Genomic DNA, 17,526 nt, shown 5'->3' with positions numbered 1-17,526 from the left:
TTTCGGCTGCCCTGTCACAGGCCTCAGGGAGCAGTTCCAACTCCCCAATGAACCCAAGAATGCTCTTTGTAATGCCAGGTCAGTTCAAAATAAGATCAAAATCATCCATGATGTGATTGTGGATGAAGGAGCTGACCTGCCTTGTATAACTGAGACCTGGTTGGGAGAGGCAAGTGGCCCTGTGTGTGCCCAACTTCTTCCCTCAGTGTAGTCTGTTGTTGAAGAGGTATGGAGAAGTGAGTGGGCATGTGTGTGGCCTTGCTCCATAAAAATAACATCTCCCTTACCAGGATCCCTATGAGAGAATTGACCTATATTGAGTGTGTGTATCTTATGCTGAGAACTCTAGATAGATTGGGGATTCTGTTGGTGTATGGTCCACCCTGCTGCCTAACAGACCCCCTGAGCTGACAGAGCTGGTAGCTGATTTGGTCTTGGAAGCACCTGGACTGGCTTGCCTGGTGCTGCTCAGGAATTCATAGCAGCCATGGCAACTATGGGCCTATCCCAATCAGTCCTAGGACCTGCTGCCAGTCATACACTGGATTTGATATTTTCCTCTTATTTGGGGGGGGGTCCGTGGGTGGGGGTCTCCTGTACTTTCCCTATTGTTATGGATGGGTCACTTCTGGTTAAGGTTGGTTTCACAGTAAAGACTGAATCCTGCAGGGGTGGCGAACCTATTAGAATGGTCTGCCCAAGAAGGCTGTTGGATCGAGTAGGATTCCAAAAAGCCTTGGAGGGTTTTATAGATGGTTCTGCTGGTGATTCGATTGATGCTCTGGTGGATACTTGGAACAGGGAACTTTCCATGGGAGTAGACATGATCTCCCCTAAGTGTCATTTCTGACCCGCTTCAAAATTATCTCCATGGTATATGGAAGAGCTACAAGAGCTGAAACAGTAAGGTAGATGACTGGAAGTCAAATGGAGGAGGATTCATCTTGAATTTGATAAGACACAGCATAGAGCCCATCTAAAGGCATATGTTGTGGCAAATATTTATTTGTTTTAAACCACCCAGAGACTTGTGTTTTGGGCAGTATACAAATGTGTTAAGTAAATAAATAAAACTAGCTGACCCGCACAGAGCATCTGTGCGCTCTTTGGGGCGGCTACCTCTTCCCCCCACCCACCTTCTGCCCCAGTCTCCGGCCGGCCAGGGCCGGAACCAGGCTGCCGGGCTGAGTGCCACCACCATGCAGCCTCGCCTCCGCAGCCAGGCCCACTGCAACCAATTCTCCGGGGTGCGCCTCAGCCAATCGGGCGCCTCCACCTCCTAGCCAATCAGCTGGGTACTGGGACTCACATTCCAAGGCTCACCCAGGAGAAATAAATATATAGATAATAAATAAATATGTTCAGCAATGAAGCAATTTTATTCTGCACGTATTGCATCTGAAAATTCTTATCCAGCAGAGCTCTTCTGGATTGTTAGGGATTTAACTCAAATCCCTACTCTTTCAAATTTCCTTCCAGAAATAATCTCACTGTGACACATTTAATGAGTTCTTTGCAGAAAAAATATTCCGCATTCGGAGCAATTTGGATTCCAGTATTTCTGCAGGGCCAGGTAGGGGGGTATCTGACAATCTCTCTTGCGAAATAAGATTGGATCAGTTTCAGTTTGTGATTCATGAGGATGTGGACAGGCTGCTTGAAGCAGTATAACCTACCACCTGTTCTTCGGATGCTGGCCCAATATGACTGCTTTTGTCTTGTGGGAAGGTTGCTGGAGCTGGCTACGCTGATATCATTAATACTTCACTGAGGGAGAGAAGAATGCCATCTCATCTGAAGGAGATGGTGGTTAGACCCCTTTTTAAGAAGTCCACTTTGGACCATCATGGATAATTATAGGCCAGTCTCCAACCTCTCATGGTTGGGTAAGATGATTGAGAGGATGGACGCTGACTAGCTTCAAGGTGCCTTGGAGAAAATTATCTAGACCTATTTCTCTAGACCAACTTGCTTTAAAGTGGCCTATGGGGTTGAGATGGCCATGATCAGCCTGATAGATTACCTACACCATGGAACTGACAGAGGTAGTGTGACTCTGCTAGTTCTTTTGGATCTCTCAGAGGTTTTCATGCCATCGACCATGGTATCCTTCTGGATTGCCTGAGGGATTTGGGGATATGAGGCACTGTTTTAGAGTGGTTCCGCTTCCGCTCCTATGTCTTGGGTAGATATCAGATGGTGTTGCTTGGTGACAGTTGCTCTTCAAAACGGGAGCTATTATTTGGAGTCCCCCAAGGCTCAATTCTGTCATCCATGCTTTTTAACATCTACATGAAACCTCTGGGTGAGCTCATCAGGTGATTTGGTGCTGGGTGTTATCAATATGATGATGATAACCAAACCTATTTCTCCTTGTCCTAAACATCAGGAAATGGCATTAGCCCCTTAAATGCCTGCCTAAAGGCAGTAATGGGCTGAATGAGGAATAATAAACTGAGGCTGAATCCAAGGAAAATGGAGGTGCTCATTGTTGGGGGTCGTAATCTCCAAGATGGGATAGAACTTCCTGTTCTGGACAAAGTTACACTTCCCCAGAAAGAACAGGTTCATAGCTTGGGAGTACTCTTGGACCTGGGTCTCACCCTGGTGACTGTGGCCAGGAGTGCTTTTTATCAGCTGTGACTGATCTGACAACTCCACCCATTTCTTGACCTGAAAACAGTGGTGCACCAGCTGGTAACCTCCAGGTAGGACTACTGCAATGCAGTCTATGTAGGGCTGCCTTTATATGTAGTTTGAAACTTCAGTAAGTTCAAAATGTGGCAGCCATATTGGTCTCTGGGGTATCCCCAAAATACAACATTATGCCTGTTTTTAAGCAGTTGCACTGGCTGCTGATATGTTTCATGCTGGTTATTATCTTTAAATCCCTGAATGGCTTAGGTCCAGATTACCTGACGGAACACTTTACTCTACAAGATCCCCACCTCTCATTGTGTTCATCAGGAGGTGTCTATCTTCGGGTGCCACTGGTCCATCTCATGGCATCCAGGGATACGGCCTTCTCTGTTGTTGCCCCTAGGTTGTGGAACACGCTCCCCGTCGCTATAAGAGGATTATCTTTGCTGGAGGCATCTATCTATCTATCTATTTATTCAATTTCTATACCGCCCTTCCAAAAATGGCTCAGGGTGGTTTACAAAGAGAAACAACAAACAAATAAGATGGCTCCCTGTCCCCAAAGGGCTCACATTCTAAAAAGAATCATAAGACACACACCAGCAACAGCCACTGGAAGTACTGTGCTGGGGGTGGATAGGGCCAGTTACTCTCCCCTGCTAAATAAAGAGAATCATCATGGTAAAAGGTGCCTCTTTGCCCAATTAGCAAGGGTTCTAGGAGAGCCATAAAGATCCATCTTTTTAGCCTAGCTTTTTATGATATTTAGTTTCAATATTATCTAGTTTTAAAACAAATATATTGGGTTTTAAAAGTTTTCTGTGTTTTAAATGATTTTTATTGTTAATTGATTTGATGTTTTAAATGATTTTAATTGTAAACCATCCAGAGATGCAAGTTTTGGACTGTACAGAAATATTTAAAACTAAACTAATTGTAATTTTAATCTGTTTTTAATTGGTTTTTGATTTTTTAAATTGATTTGAATTGTTTTTTCATTTTAATGTAAATCTCCCTGAGCCACCTCTGGAAGGGCGGTATATAAATCAAATAAATAAATGCATGGTAACTGCCAAAACACTCACCTGTTCTTCAGTAAATTGCTGCCATTTTCGAAGGACATCTTGCAGAAGAAACCAGCGATCCTCTGTCCATCTGCAAATGGATGCCCAGCGGTCCCCTAAATACTAAAAAGGTAGTCAGATCCTAGTAAATATGTTTAAAAAATAAGCATAACATATTTTCATGTAACACTGAATATCTTTCTGAAAATAAACTCTTAACTTTCCCATTAAATATTTCAAGTCCCACTTCAGGACTATAAAATATTTCAACATGTCATCCCAAAGTTATTATCATTATTGTTTAACAGAGCACAGTAGGGAATCATAATTAGGAAGTAATAAAATTATAAAGAGTAGCAATCTTAATATTAAAGGTATGGATAATACTCTATTAAGTCTATTATATTATCTGCATAAAATGGCTCCTACACTCTATAATGCTGGAAACTACATGCATGTGTATGAACTTTCTGTAAAAGAACCTTCACTGGTATTCAGGGGTCATAAGAACAGATCACATTTTGCTTGCCTGTCTAATATATTATAGAAGTATGCTGTACTTCAGGTTTTATTACTTTTGTCTTTTGAAATCCTTTACATTGCGCTCTCTCTCTCTCTCTCTCTCTCTCTCTCTCTCTCTCTCTCTCTCTCTCTCTCTTTAATAATATGGCATTTTATGTGTGTATTGCACTCTCCTCTGAAAAAGCAGATCTTTATACTTCAGTCAATTCCACTTTCTAAAAGGGGAGAAACATTCTTTGTTCTTTGCATTTGCTGTAAAAGCGCCACACTCCTGCCTACAAGGCTTGTGATCTATCTTTAGAACTGTTCTCCCTTAATCTAGCAGCCAAAACCCAGTCAAATGATACAAGGTCATTCTGACTTGCCATTGCTTTGATAAAATATTCCCCAATTTGCATGCTGGTAGAAGTTTCACATGCTACTCCAAATCAAAACAAGATGAAATAGAAAAAATAGAAAAAGTCTATTTGAAAATTAGCATGACTTCAAAGAAAAGCAAGAATTATTATACTGCTTTTTGAATCATGTATCAACAGTTTGACAAGATGCAAGTGTTGAAGCAACCAGAATGATTGGTAACTGTATGGTTAGAGACTTAAACTGCATGTAACACTAATTTATTTAATTGCTAATGGCAGATACCAACACAAATTAAGATTAGGGCTGAGCTGCAAGAAGGAAAATTCACAAGTCATTTTTGGCAGCATCTAAAAGCTTCTCCCCTTCAGGAATTTTTAACTGATTATCTCAAAGGTTTTTTGCCAATTCTGATTCAGTGCAATGCTCTCTAAATCTCTCAGTGCAATGCTCTCTAACCCCTGCTAACTTGGCAAAGAGGCACCTTTTAACATGGTGATTATCTTTTATTTAGCAGGGGGAGAGTAACTGGCCCTATCCACCCCCCAGCATATCTGACTTTGACATAGACAAAATAAACAGATAAATAAAAACACAAGCCTGGGAAAAGGGTGTGTGTGAATTCTGCTTATTTGTGGGTTCGGGGTGGCTGGAAAAGACTCTGAGATCATTTCTGGCTGCCATTTTGTGGTGCAGAGCCATTTTTTTAAAAAAAACAACAACCCACATTTTTTCATGTAGGAAACCGTTTTTGGGATTTGATGGGGGGGGGGACATTGCTGGACACCTAGAGACCCATGGAGCACAGTAGGGCTCTTTGTCATTTTTTTGGCACTTTGCAGAACTTCCAGGAACCTAACCCCGAGTTCCATTGCCTAATGATTCAGTATCCACGATTCCGTTCTCTGTGGTAGTAGTGGAGAACAAAACCCCTGCAGATACCAGGGTTGTCCTGTATTTCCCATCAGCATTACAGGTTGTTGCCAAGAAGATGAAGGTAGTCTAAGTGGCAAGATGGACTCTCAGCAGGAAGGGCTGGGGAAATTGCTGCTGAATAGGTGGGTGAATATTTATTTATTTATTTAGAAGGGAGTGGGAATGTTGGCTGCACCAGTGAGTGAGTTGACAAAATATCTGCTGGAGAGCAGTTGCTGTTATTCCTCTGAATCACTGCCATCCATCCATCCATCCATCCGCCACAGGGCTTGGCACAGTGCAGGGCCTATGTCAGCATATGGATTCTGACATATGCCCAACCATGTGAATTGCTAATTCTAGACCTGTGTTCTTCTGATGGACAAATTGGGTAGCCAGAGGTTTATTATGCTCTACATGACATGGATCCAACTGATACTTTATCACGGTGAGGAAGAGGAGACATGTGTGAATGCAAGACTCTTACTGGGTTCCCCCTGGAATGTCAGCAGTTCTAGGGAAATGGCCTTATCTTGGCACATATTTGTGCTTTATTTTTCAATTTGTCATTTGGAGATCAATGCTTCCAATGTGATCAAAGAATAGAAGAGTACTGCATCGGATAGCAACTAAATCAAAATGCTATGAATGCCTATACAATCTTCATTTTATACAGCTCAGGTTCTTGCTGTAAGAAAATCGGTTGGCAATCTCCTGTGAACTGATAAATATTGTATTGTTTTAAGGATCTATATTATTTTAATTCCTTCACTAAATATTTCTAGTGCCAACGTAATGTAATAGTTTAATACAACAGAACTGTTTCATAGGGAATATGTATTTTCACCACAAATACAGTATATCAGCTTAATAGTTACCTGAAGTTGTTGTTCCAATGCAACTGTAGCTTTGTCTCCACTTGCTTCATCTACGACAACAACCATATGAGTGAGAGAATTAACTTTGACTTGTTCCTGTTCTAAGTCTTCTTGAAGGGCCTGTGAAATAAAACATAATAATCACTTACTTTATGTATGCTTTGACACTTTGCTGAATGACTAGAGAAAGTAAAAAGCCAATATTGTTTATTGTCCGTGGCATAAATATTTCCCTTTTCTGAAGATTGTGTGTACAATCCAATTCAAACTGTTTTTAGGAGCCATACTAAAGTTTAGGGGTCACAAATGAAACTTTTAGAAACATAGTTGAGTATATGTAGCTGACCTTGTTCAGGCATTAGGTGTCAATATCTAAGCTTTGGCATTTGGAAAAAGTTACAGCAACCATGACTGGCATCATCTGATAATGGAATGTCATGGTTCAGGGCTGGAGACAAATGATAAGATGCAAGGCAGGCTGGCTTTGTTATGAAACAGACAAAGATTTTAAAAGTCAAAGGCAGATGACATGGTCTAAGACAAACTGATAGGTTCCAGAGCAGAATGACATGGAAGCACGGAGAACAAGGCAGTATATGTGGGGAGCTAATTGATCAATGAGGGATGTGCACAACACGGACTCTGCATTTTGTTTTGAGCTCGAAACAAAAGGCAGATGAAACGTTTTGTCAAAACAGTGGTCGAATTGTTGTTTTGATGGAACAGACTTGAAATGTTTCAAGTTTTTCAGCCATAGGAACAATAGGGAAACTCGAAACACCCCATTATTCCTCTTGGGTGGCTCCTAGGGACACCAAAGTGGGTTCTGTGGTAGGGAATGATGGGCGCTATCTACCATTCAACCCACAAATGGGGAAGCAGGCAATATTAAACAAAAAATTTAATGTCCCCCCAAACCCCATAGAATCCTATGGGTTTTTTGGCGGGGGGCAGAGGTTAAAATTTGTTTTAAATAGCTTGCTTGCCCTTTTCTTTTGGTGCCCCTAGGTGCTACTCATAGGGAACAATGGGGCATTCCAAGTCTCTGCATCGTTCTTGATGGCCAGAACAAGTGCAGTCAGAGTGCACATACAAGTTTTGCATTGCAATTGGCAATGCATTTTGCAACCCTGCCTTAAAAAACACTGCAGAAGCACACAGTAAAAGGGAGTCTGTCCCTCCCAACATGGAACACAACATTTAGCCACACACCGTCCAAAAAAGAATAATTGAACCAGAATCCACTGCCAGCCACAGTGCATGTGCTGCACATGTTGCTCTCTCACACACAATTATGCCTTACATTCCTAGCATTGCAACAGCTGCCACAGAAGCACCCTTAGCAGCAAGCATAGCCATAAGCTCAACTAGAGCAACTTCAGCCACATTGTGACTGAATGTGAATGAGTATATCTTGCAATGCAAATTGCAGTCCAGACCAGAGTAGTGAGTGAAGCACGTTAGTCTCAAGACAAGACATAGAGCTCATCACAGCAACCACCAAGAAAGACTTTTAAAATGAGCTGTATGTGGATAAAATATCTCATATTCAGGCCAGCTTAGACAGACCTCACAATCACTACAGTGTTTGATATGGAGGTGTCCAGTAACTCCTCTTATGTGGTTAGGCTGGATCAGTTTCAGTTTGTAACTCCTGCTGAGGATGTGGACAAGCTACTTGGAATGCTTAGGCCTACCACTTATTCTCTTGACCCTTGTCTGTCATGGCTTATCATATCTGGTGGGGCATGAGTGGGTGGGTTGTAGAAGGCCTGGAAGATATTATAAATGCTTCTCTGAGAGAGGTCAAGATGCCTCCTTGCATTAAGGAGGCAATCATGAGATCTCTTCTGAAGAAACCTGCACTGGATCCCTCAAATTTAAGCAACCATAGGCCTATCTTGGAGGAAACTGATTATCTAGACCCTTTTCAGGCAGGCTATGGAGTGGAGACTGCTTTGGTAGCCAGATGGATGCTCCCTTATTGGGAATTGACAGAGTTAGTGGCTTCTGATTCTATTAAAAATTGTATCCTTCTGGAGTGTCTGAAGGGGTTGCGAGTGGAAGGCACTGCTCGGCAGTGGTTCCATTCCTACCTCTTGAACAGCTTCCACATGGTGTCACTTGAAAACTGTTGCTTTTCAGGATCTGAAATTTTATATGTTGTTCCCCAGGACACCATACTTCTCCAATGCTTTTTAACATCTACATGAAACCATTTGGAGAGATCATAAGGAGATTTGGTCCAGGGTGTTATCAATATTATTTATTACTATTACTATTATATAAAATAATAAGAATAAGAATAAGAATGAAAACACCAAAGAGTATCTGATCCAAAAATACCACCTAGATTCAAGGAGAATTAGAGAAGTCCTGGAAATAATAAAGCAGCAAATAACAGCAGTGTCAAAGAAGATTAGCAGGTATGAAGCCAGAATTACACAACACAGGCAGAATCTCCAATTCCAGTCGAATCAGAGACGTTTCTACCAAACCATAGAAGGAGAAACTGCAAGAAACGTAGAAACACCAAATAAAGAAGAAACAGTGCAATTCTGGCGGAAATTATGGGACAATCCAAAAGATTATAATAAAAAAGCAGGCTGGATGAAAGAGGCCAAAAAACGTAACCAACAGATGCAAGATCTAATAATAATACCAGAATTAATAAGTGAAAGAGCAAAGAAAATTAAAAATTGGACTGCGCCAGGCGACGATGAACTGCACGGCTTTTGGCTTAAATACCTAACAAGCCTTCATAAACAACTATCAAAACAGTTCAATCACATTATGCAAGGAGGTGATATTGAACAATGGCTAACAACTGGGAAAACTCATCTCATCATGAAAGACCCAGCAAAAGGTGCACTTCCAAGTAATTATAGACCAATAACCTGCCTGCCAACCATGTTCAAATTATTAACTGGAATAATAGCAGATGAAGTCATGCAACACTTATTAACAGCTTCCAGTTGAAAAGAAAGGAAATTGCCCGAACACCTGAGGCACAAAAGACCAGCTGCTGAAATGATTTTAGAAAACTGCAAGAGAAGAAGAACAAATCTAAGTGTTGCATGGATTGACGACAAGAAAGCCTTCGATTCATTGCCTCACACGTGGATACTAAACTGTTTAGAAACAACTGGTGTCAGCAAAAACATTCAGATATTTATTTAAAAAGCAATGAGCATGTGGACTACACAGTTAACAATCAATGGCGAGACACTTGGACAGGTTAGCATTAGAAGAGGCATTTTCCAAGGGGACTCACTATCCCCTATATTGTTTGTAATCGCCATGACCCCACTTTCACAAATACCAAACAAAACAGGCCTCGGATACCCAACATCTAAAACATCAAGTAATATCAACCATCTGCTGTACATGGACGATCTGAAGTTGTATGGAAAATCCCAGTCAGAAATGGAATCACTGCTAAACACTCTCCGTATATTCAGTAGCGATATAGCAATGGAGTTTGGACTAGACAAGTGTGCTACATTAATAATGAACAGAGGAAAAATAAGAAAAACAGAAAGAATAGAACTGCCCATTGGAAGCAATATCAAGAACCTGGAAGAGAAAGAACATTACAAATACTTGGGCATTCTCCAGGCTGATAACATCGCACACACTGAAGTTAAAAGAAAAATTGGAAGTGAATACATCAGGAGAGTTAGAAAAATTCTCAGGTCCAAACTCAATGGCGGGAACACCATACAAGCCATAAACACCTGGGCTATACCTGTTATCAGATACACTGCAGGAATAATAGACTGGACTCAGGCAGAGCTAGAGACGCTGGATCGTAAGACGAGGAAAATCATGACCATCAATCATGCTCTGCACCCCCGCAGTGATGTAGATAGGCTCTACCTCCCTCGCAGCTCAGGTGGAAGAGGAATGCTACAAGTCCATCAAACAGTAGAGGAGGAGAAAAGAGGCCTTGAAGAATATATCAAGGACAGTGAAGAAGTTGCACTTCAAATGGTCAATAACGAGAAACTATTCAACACCAATGAAAGAAAGCAGGCCTACAAGAAAGAACAAGTCAAGAAGGGTACAGGGTTATGTTGTTTCTGAAGTATTGAGTGTGGATTCTATGATAGCAAATTAGAGTGGATTCATGGTGTCTCATTGAAAATCTCATTTGCTATCATAGAATCCACACTCAGAAAACCTCAGAAACAACAGAACCCTGTACCCCATGGGTTAGAAACCCATGGGGGTGGTTGGCACCCTATGTGCACTACACCACCACTCGCTATGGGCCACCCCAGCACCCCCCAAGTGCACTTATGGGGCTGATGAAAGCTCCATTATAACTTATTATGAGGGAAAACCTTAAAGACGCGAAAACTTCAACAATTAACCAAAAAGCAGCCCTCTGCCGAAATCCTTTAAAAAAATTCAGGTAGCTTCCTTGCCTCAACCTGGCACTACCACCAACCCCACCCCGCTCTAGGGCACCCTTTTCCTCCCAACGTGAAGCAATACACCCTTCACGGGGAAAACCTTAAGGACGTGTAAACTTCAGAAATTCACCAAAAATTAGCCCTCTGCCCAATCACTCTGCAATCGGGGTGGCAGCCTCCCCCCATTTGGCACTACCACCCCACCCCACCCTTTTGGCACAGATACCACATTATGCCCCTATCTGCCCCAAAGACACTAAAACTTCAGAAATTCACCAAAAATCATCCCTTTGCCCAATCCCTCTGCAATTGGGGTGGTTACCTCCACCCATTAGGCACTACCACCCCACCCCACTATTTTGCCCCGGCACCTGAAATTTGAGCAGACGTCACATCCAATCTTTTTGCATTGAAGTCAATGGGATGCAAAAAGGCGGGAAATTCAAATAGACATCATAGCTCAAAAGGGGGGGGGGAGAAGGCAAAAAAAATGGAGGTCCGAATCACCCAAATTTTCGGGCCCGAAATTCGGGTGATTCGGCTCGTGCCCGAAATTTTTGGATCTTTTCATGGGTGATTCAGTTCGGCCCCAAATCACCCGAAATTTGCTGTTTCAGGCACAGATCGTTCTGTGCCCGAAACATTTTGCACATCCCTAATGCATATCCCTAGTAACTGGAGATGGACCTCTACAGATGACCTCAGCATGCGATGGGGATCATACAAAAGTAGGTGCTCCCTAATGTAGCCCGAACACAAGCCTTTCAGGGCCTTAAAGGTAATAACCAGCACTTTGTGTTTTGTCTGGAAACATACTAGCAGCCAATGCTGCTGTTTGAGAACAGGCATAATATGGTCTCTCCGTGTTACCCCAGAGACCAGCCTGGCTACCACATTTTAAACTAACTGAAGTTTCCGAACTGCATAGGGAGTGAATGCCATTTCCTGATGATGTTTATAAGGAGAAATATATTTGGGTGTCATCAGCATACTGATAACACCCTGCACTAAATATCCTGATGACCTCACCCAGTGGTTTCATTTAGATGTTCAAAAGCACTGGTGACAGAATGGGTCCCTGAGAGACTCCATATAATAGCTCCCATTTCGAAGAGCAACCATCACCAAGCTCCACCATCTGGAATCTGCCTGAGAGATGGGAGCATAAATACTGCAAAGTATTGCCTTTTATCCCAAATTCCTCCAGGTGATCCAGAAGGATACCATGGTTGATGGTGTCGAACACTGCTAAGAGATCCTAAAGAACCAACAGTCACATTCCCTCTGTCGATTCCCTGGTATCCATGTGGCCAACCAAGGCAGGCTCATCCCCATAGCCTGCTCTAAAGCCATTTTGAAATAGGTCTAGATAATTGGTTTCCTCCCGACCTGCCTGGAGCTGCTTAGCCACCACTCTCTCAATCGCCTTGCCCAACCATGGGAGATTGGAGACCGGCCTACAACTATCCATCACTGAGAGATCTGGGGAAGGCTTCTTAAGAAGTGGTCTAATCATTGCCTCCTTCAAACAAGGAGGCATACTACCCTCCTTCAGTGATGAGTTAATGATAATTACTAGGTCATCTCTAACCATCCAGAACAGCACTGCTGGACAAGAACTTGCAGATGCAATACAAACAGAATAAAATTGTTTCCTTGTTGCCGTTTCAGCTCCTGTAGCTCTTCCATATACCATGGAGCTAATTTTCAAGTGTGTTGGAGAGGATGCTTAGGAGTTATTGTGTCTACTGCCCTGGATCCACTCCCTGAGGCCTGGGAGCTGACAGGACAGCCCGAAAGGAAAACAGTAATTTAATTACTGGACTCCTTTCCCTTGTAACAGCATGCTGGCCTGCCAATACCCAATCCTCTATTCACCACCACCACCACCACCACCACTGAAATAGCCACCCCAATCTCAACCTTAACAAGAGAGCCCAGACAAATCCCTGTGAGCAGCCTGCGAATATGTAAGCCAATGATAGCTTCTTGTCCACAACAAATAGCAATTATGAGGAAATATGAACTGGGTTAGGACAATTTCCCCCACTCAGCTGATATTTTAAACACACACACACACACACACACACATCCCTAAGACAGAGCTATTTGACACCAGGTGTAGTTTGCTCTAAGTGTCTTTCAAAAACTCAACACCACAAAGAAACCTACTAGAATGGCAATTTTAAAGCAACTCAATAGCATCGCTCAGGCCCCTAAAGAAGTTTCCTTGTGTACCATCAGAATGTTAATGTAGCCCTGGGAGAAGTAGTCCTGGCCTTAACAGTGACTAATTTGATACTCCGTTTATTTAACTGAATGTTAACTATTTAGTGGCCTGCTCACTGTACTTGAGTTAAAAAAGAGAAAATGAAACAGTAGGAACTGAGCCAACTATAGAAAGTGATAGATGAGGCAAAGAATGCAGACTAAAAGTAACCATTAATGCAACATTTACTTTCAAGGACAAACTCCCCCCCACAAAAACCCAACATCATCCTTTCCCAGAAAGAAATAAAAAGGTTACATGCACATCAAAGGGAAGTAAAGGAAAAGAGTTACAGTGATGGGAACTAACCCAAAGAGAAGTAGGCTTCTTGGGGGGGGGGGCGCTATATCCCAGCTACATAAGTGCCACCTATCCACTACCCTAAAATAATCTTATCTTTTCAAGGATCCAGTCCCTCCCAGCATCCTGCACACCCTTTCCCAAGGCTACCTCTGAATAAAACAACAATGTTTTCCCACTGAAAGTGGACATTGTGGGTGAAGAACAAGACGCAGGATAAGTCTCTCTGCATTATCCAGCCATCTGAAAAACTTTCAACTTGAAATAATTATAACACATGCCCAAGCAGAATTTAAATCTACCCCCTGCGTTAGAATCCAAGAATCCATTTCTTACTTTTCCATTTCAGTTATTTCCTTTTAAAAATAAAAGGTAGATGACACATACATTACACTATACCCACACTACACACACTGCCAGTATAGCTACAGCCACCTGCTCTGCACTGTATTGCCTTTATGGAAGGCTTGATACCAGTGGCTGAAATACTGCCACTTATTGCTGTTCTGCTCACATCTTATCCAAAGCTTCCAAGTTTTCTTTATTGCATCTGCCTTTTGCAAGAGAAGAAACAACTATTAATAAGCTTCGATCTAAATTGTGAAATCAGTATGTGAGAGAGGTGAATACTTTGAAAACTAAAGAAAATCTCCAAATGGAAACACAAACTCCTTTTAGTCATAGATAATGAGATTTCTCTCTCTCTATTAAAATATATTTCATCGTGTTTCCCGGCAGAACACTGCAATTAAAAGTAAACATTTCATTAGAAAGCTTTTCAAATGAAAATGAAAGCAAAATAATATTTCTATAGCATGGTTTGCATATAAAAACCTTTCATCCATTCTCAGATTTAATTTCTACCTTTCCCAAAATACTATTGGCTCAGAGATCTAGGGTTTTCATGTTTCTGATGAGCTAGACTTTATTCAGAATAAAATCCTAAGGATGATGCTGGGATCTTTTGTATTTATCTCTTGTGTTTATGGCTGGAAATTGGAACTTATCCTTGGGTTATGAAAATAATGCAGCAAGCTTTTAATTATTGGAAACTCTTGACCGTGCCAGAGAATCATTTAGCTAAAGCATGTTATATGGAACAATCTGCTCTTAATTCTCCTCAAAGGGAGAAATCTTGCTACCAAAACACCTTATATTTTCTGCAGCTATTTGGACACACAGAGCCTTTTTTTTACCAACATACCAACTAAAAGAATTCGAACTGCATGATAATGCTGTGGTTTTTGTACAATGATTTTGCTGCTGTTAGGCATGTGAAGGTAGCCCCCAGTATTAGGGATGTGCGAACCAGTTCAATCTAGAACCACTTCTAGATTGAACCAACCAGTTCGATGGCTCTAGGTTGAACCTGAACTCCAAAGTATAAAATAGAACTGGTCCTAGGTTGAACCGGACCAGGTCTGACACTATTAGAGCCTGTTCTAACTGGCTCAGGAGGCTCGAGCCTCCATTTTAAGAAAGATAGTCATCCACTTTCGGACATGTGTCATTTGGCGTGATTGGCTATGCTGCAGATCCCCTGACTGGCAAGATGTGTCTGGCCGTTTGGCCTTGGCAGTGTGTCACTCAGGAACACCGGCCACCCTATTGGTCAGGTAGAGGGACAAGGGGTATACTCCAGGAGGGTTATTCAAAGTAAAATTTAAAAGGACCTTGTGGCTCGGAATCTCTCTTTCTCTGCTGCTCATCTCTGCTTCTTTGGAAATTGGTAAGGCAACCTTCCCTTGCTTGTGGTGGTCTCCACAGATAGGTTTGATGGACACCTGCTTCCCCCTCTCAATTTTCTTTATTTTTATTTTTATAATATTTTTGTATTTTATTTCTTTTCCTGGCTGGCTGTAATGCAGTGTTCATAATTAATTGCATCCTATTTGAAAGCACATTGCCTGCTCTGGGTGGGGGTCTTTATTTTAATTTTTATTGTTTTTAACAATACTTAAGTATTTTACTTATGGAGAGGAGAGCTGGTCTTGTGGTAGCAAGCATGATTTGTCCCCATAGCTAAGCAGGGTCTGCCCTGGTTGCATATGAATGGGAGACTTGATGTGTGAGCACTGCAAGATATTCCCCTCAGGGGATGAAGCCGCTCTGGGAAAAGCAGAAGGTTTCAAGTTCCCTCTCTGGCTTCTCCAAGATAGGGCTGAGAAAGATTCCTGCCTGCAACCTTGGAGAAGCCGCTGCCAGTCTGTGAAGATAATACTGAGCTAGATAGACCAATGGTCTGACTCAGTATATGGCAGTTTCCTATGTTCCTATGTTCCTATTTCCTGCCTGAAATTCCACCCCCCACCCCCCAATATTTAAATATTTTATTTCCTGGCTGGCTGTAATGCAGTGTGCTTAATTAATTGCTTCCTATTTATTTTTATTTATTTTTGCATTTATATCCCTTCAAAGAGCCTAGAGTGGTGTACATGGTAATGTTTATCCTCACAACAACTGTGTGAGGTAGGTTGGGCTGAGACTCTGGACCAGTCTCACTGGACCAGAGTCACCCAGTGAGTTTCATGGCTAAATGGCGATTTGAACTTGGATCTTTCCAGTCCTAGACATCATAAAATGTCTAAAACATCATTTTAAAGAATTGCTTTCTTGTTTTTAAATGCTTGGTTGCTTTTTCTGAAATGCTGTGTCTAAATGGGCTACTTGTGGTATTAGCAGGTTTGTGGTTTACAATGCATTTGTGATGTCTGCTTGTTTGCTTTGTGGCTTGTTCCAGCAGGCTTGCAGACTTCTGTGGTTACTTCTTGTGAGTTTAGATTGTGTCTTCTTGTCTTGGTCAAGTGAGGTTTGTGGTTTGTAGTTAGGTTTGTGGTTTGCATGTGGTCTGTAGTGTCTCTGTAGCTACGTTTGTGGTTTCAGGCTAGGTTTGTAGTGTATTTGCAGTTTTCATTTTGGTCACTTTGGTGGTTTTTGTGACTTTGCGTTTCTCTTTTGGGAGGTGGCAAACCTTCAAGTGACAAAGTGGGGTGTGTAGTGGGCCCCCATGGGTACCAACTAGTGTTGGATTCTCTGACAGCCCATAGATTCCACCTAGGGATTCATTATGTAGAATCTATGTGACACTAAATAATTTACTCCCCTTTATTCCCTATGGGATAAATAATAGAAATAAAAAAAATCATTAAAAATCACATCTTTGACTGATTGCTTTGGGGCTAGGGTGGTAGTTGGCACCCATGGGAGCCTGCCAAACCCCGCACTTTGGCATCCCTGAGTGATACCTATAGGGAATAATGGACTCCCTATTACTCCCTATGGAGAACCTTTAAGAACTAGTTCTAGGGGGTTCAAATTAGAACAGAACCACCGGTCAGTTCTAACAGTTTAGAACCAGAGCCAGTAGAGCTGGTTTGAGTTTGGTTCTAATTAGAACTGAACCACAAAAAACATTTTGTTTTGTTTTTTGCACATACCTAGCCAGTATAATCTGCTCAGATATAATCCAGGATTAAATTAATATATATTTAAATAGAAAATTTGTTTCTGAGAAGAGAATGTATGCTTGCCTAATTCTGATAGATACTATCTGCAGTTCTGGAAGGCAGATTGATACAGACCTTTTATGATCTTTGCTTCAGTCCCTGTAGCATTGAACAGGTAGATGATCTTACTCAACATTTACTCAACTATTCTCTGACACAGGCCATCAGAGCAACATCTCTCTATATAAAGCGCTAAGGCAATGTGTGGCACATGCATGCATGCATGCTGGAGATGCCTGGAGTGCACAGCCGCATGGGTGTCGAGGCAGCAGTTGCAGCAACGCTGCTGCTGCTTTGGGCGGGGGTAGTGCTGGAGCTTCAGTTGGGAGCTGCTCTGGACCTGCGAGTAGGAGGAGGAGCAGAGGAATCTGGGGATCAGGTTGCGGGGAAAGGTCTCTACAGTGAGGGACCTGTGGTGGGGGCATGGAGAGCAATACAGTAATAGCACTCAGATGCTCTGTGCATGCTGGAGTGTATTGGAGTCAGAATTATCTAGGTATTTCTGGGACCTGGACCTAAAGGCCTTTGGAGGCCCCCCACCTGCTGGAGGACCCACCTCCTGCTACAAGTTAAGCATCATCCCCCTACACACACACACACACACCCATAACACAGGCAGTATTTTTAACACATGGATTCTTAAGGGCAGATTCTTGA

At 42.1% G+C, this 17,526-nt stretch overlaps 1 protein-coding gene across 18 annotated transcripts in view; it reads right to left on the bottom strand.

Annotated features, from left to right (window-relative positions):
- The window catches only part of DMD (dystrophin), a 1,901,967-nt gene that overhangs the window by 1,180,131 nt on the left and 704,310 nt on the right, over positions 1-17,526 (bottom strand). For all 18 annotated transcript variants that reach the window (XR_008319265.1, XM_053308495.1, XM_053308494.1 and 15 more), the window contains 2 exons: positions 6,377-6,496; positions 3,726-3,827 (listed from right to left, as the gene is read on the bottom strand). Coding sequence is in view for 17 of the 18 variants with exons in the window: in XM_053308495.1 (XP_053164470.1) it covers positions 3,726-3,827; positions 6,377-6,496 (222 nt within the window). In the remaining variant the exon portion in view is untranslated. The remainder of the gene's footprint in view (positions 1-3,725; positions 3,828-6,376; positions 6,497-17,526) is intronic.

The sequence above is a fragment of the Hemicordylus capensis genome, chromosome 3, assembly GCF_027244095.1.
Source record: "Hemicordylus capensis ecotype Gifberg chromosome 3, rHemCap1.1.pri, whole genome shotgun sequence".
Classification (NCBI taxonomy): domain Eukaryota; kingdom Metazoa; phylum Chordata; class Lepidosauria; order Squamata; family Cordylidae; genus Hemicordylus; species Hemicordylus capensis.
Note: the sequence above shows the minus strand (reverse complement) of the source record. Positions and strands in the feature narration are given on the sequence as shown.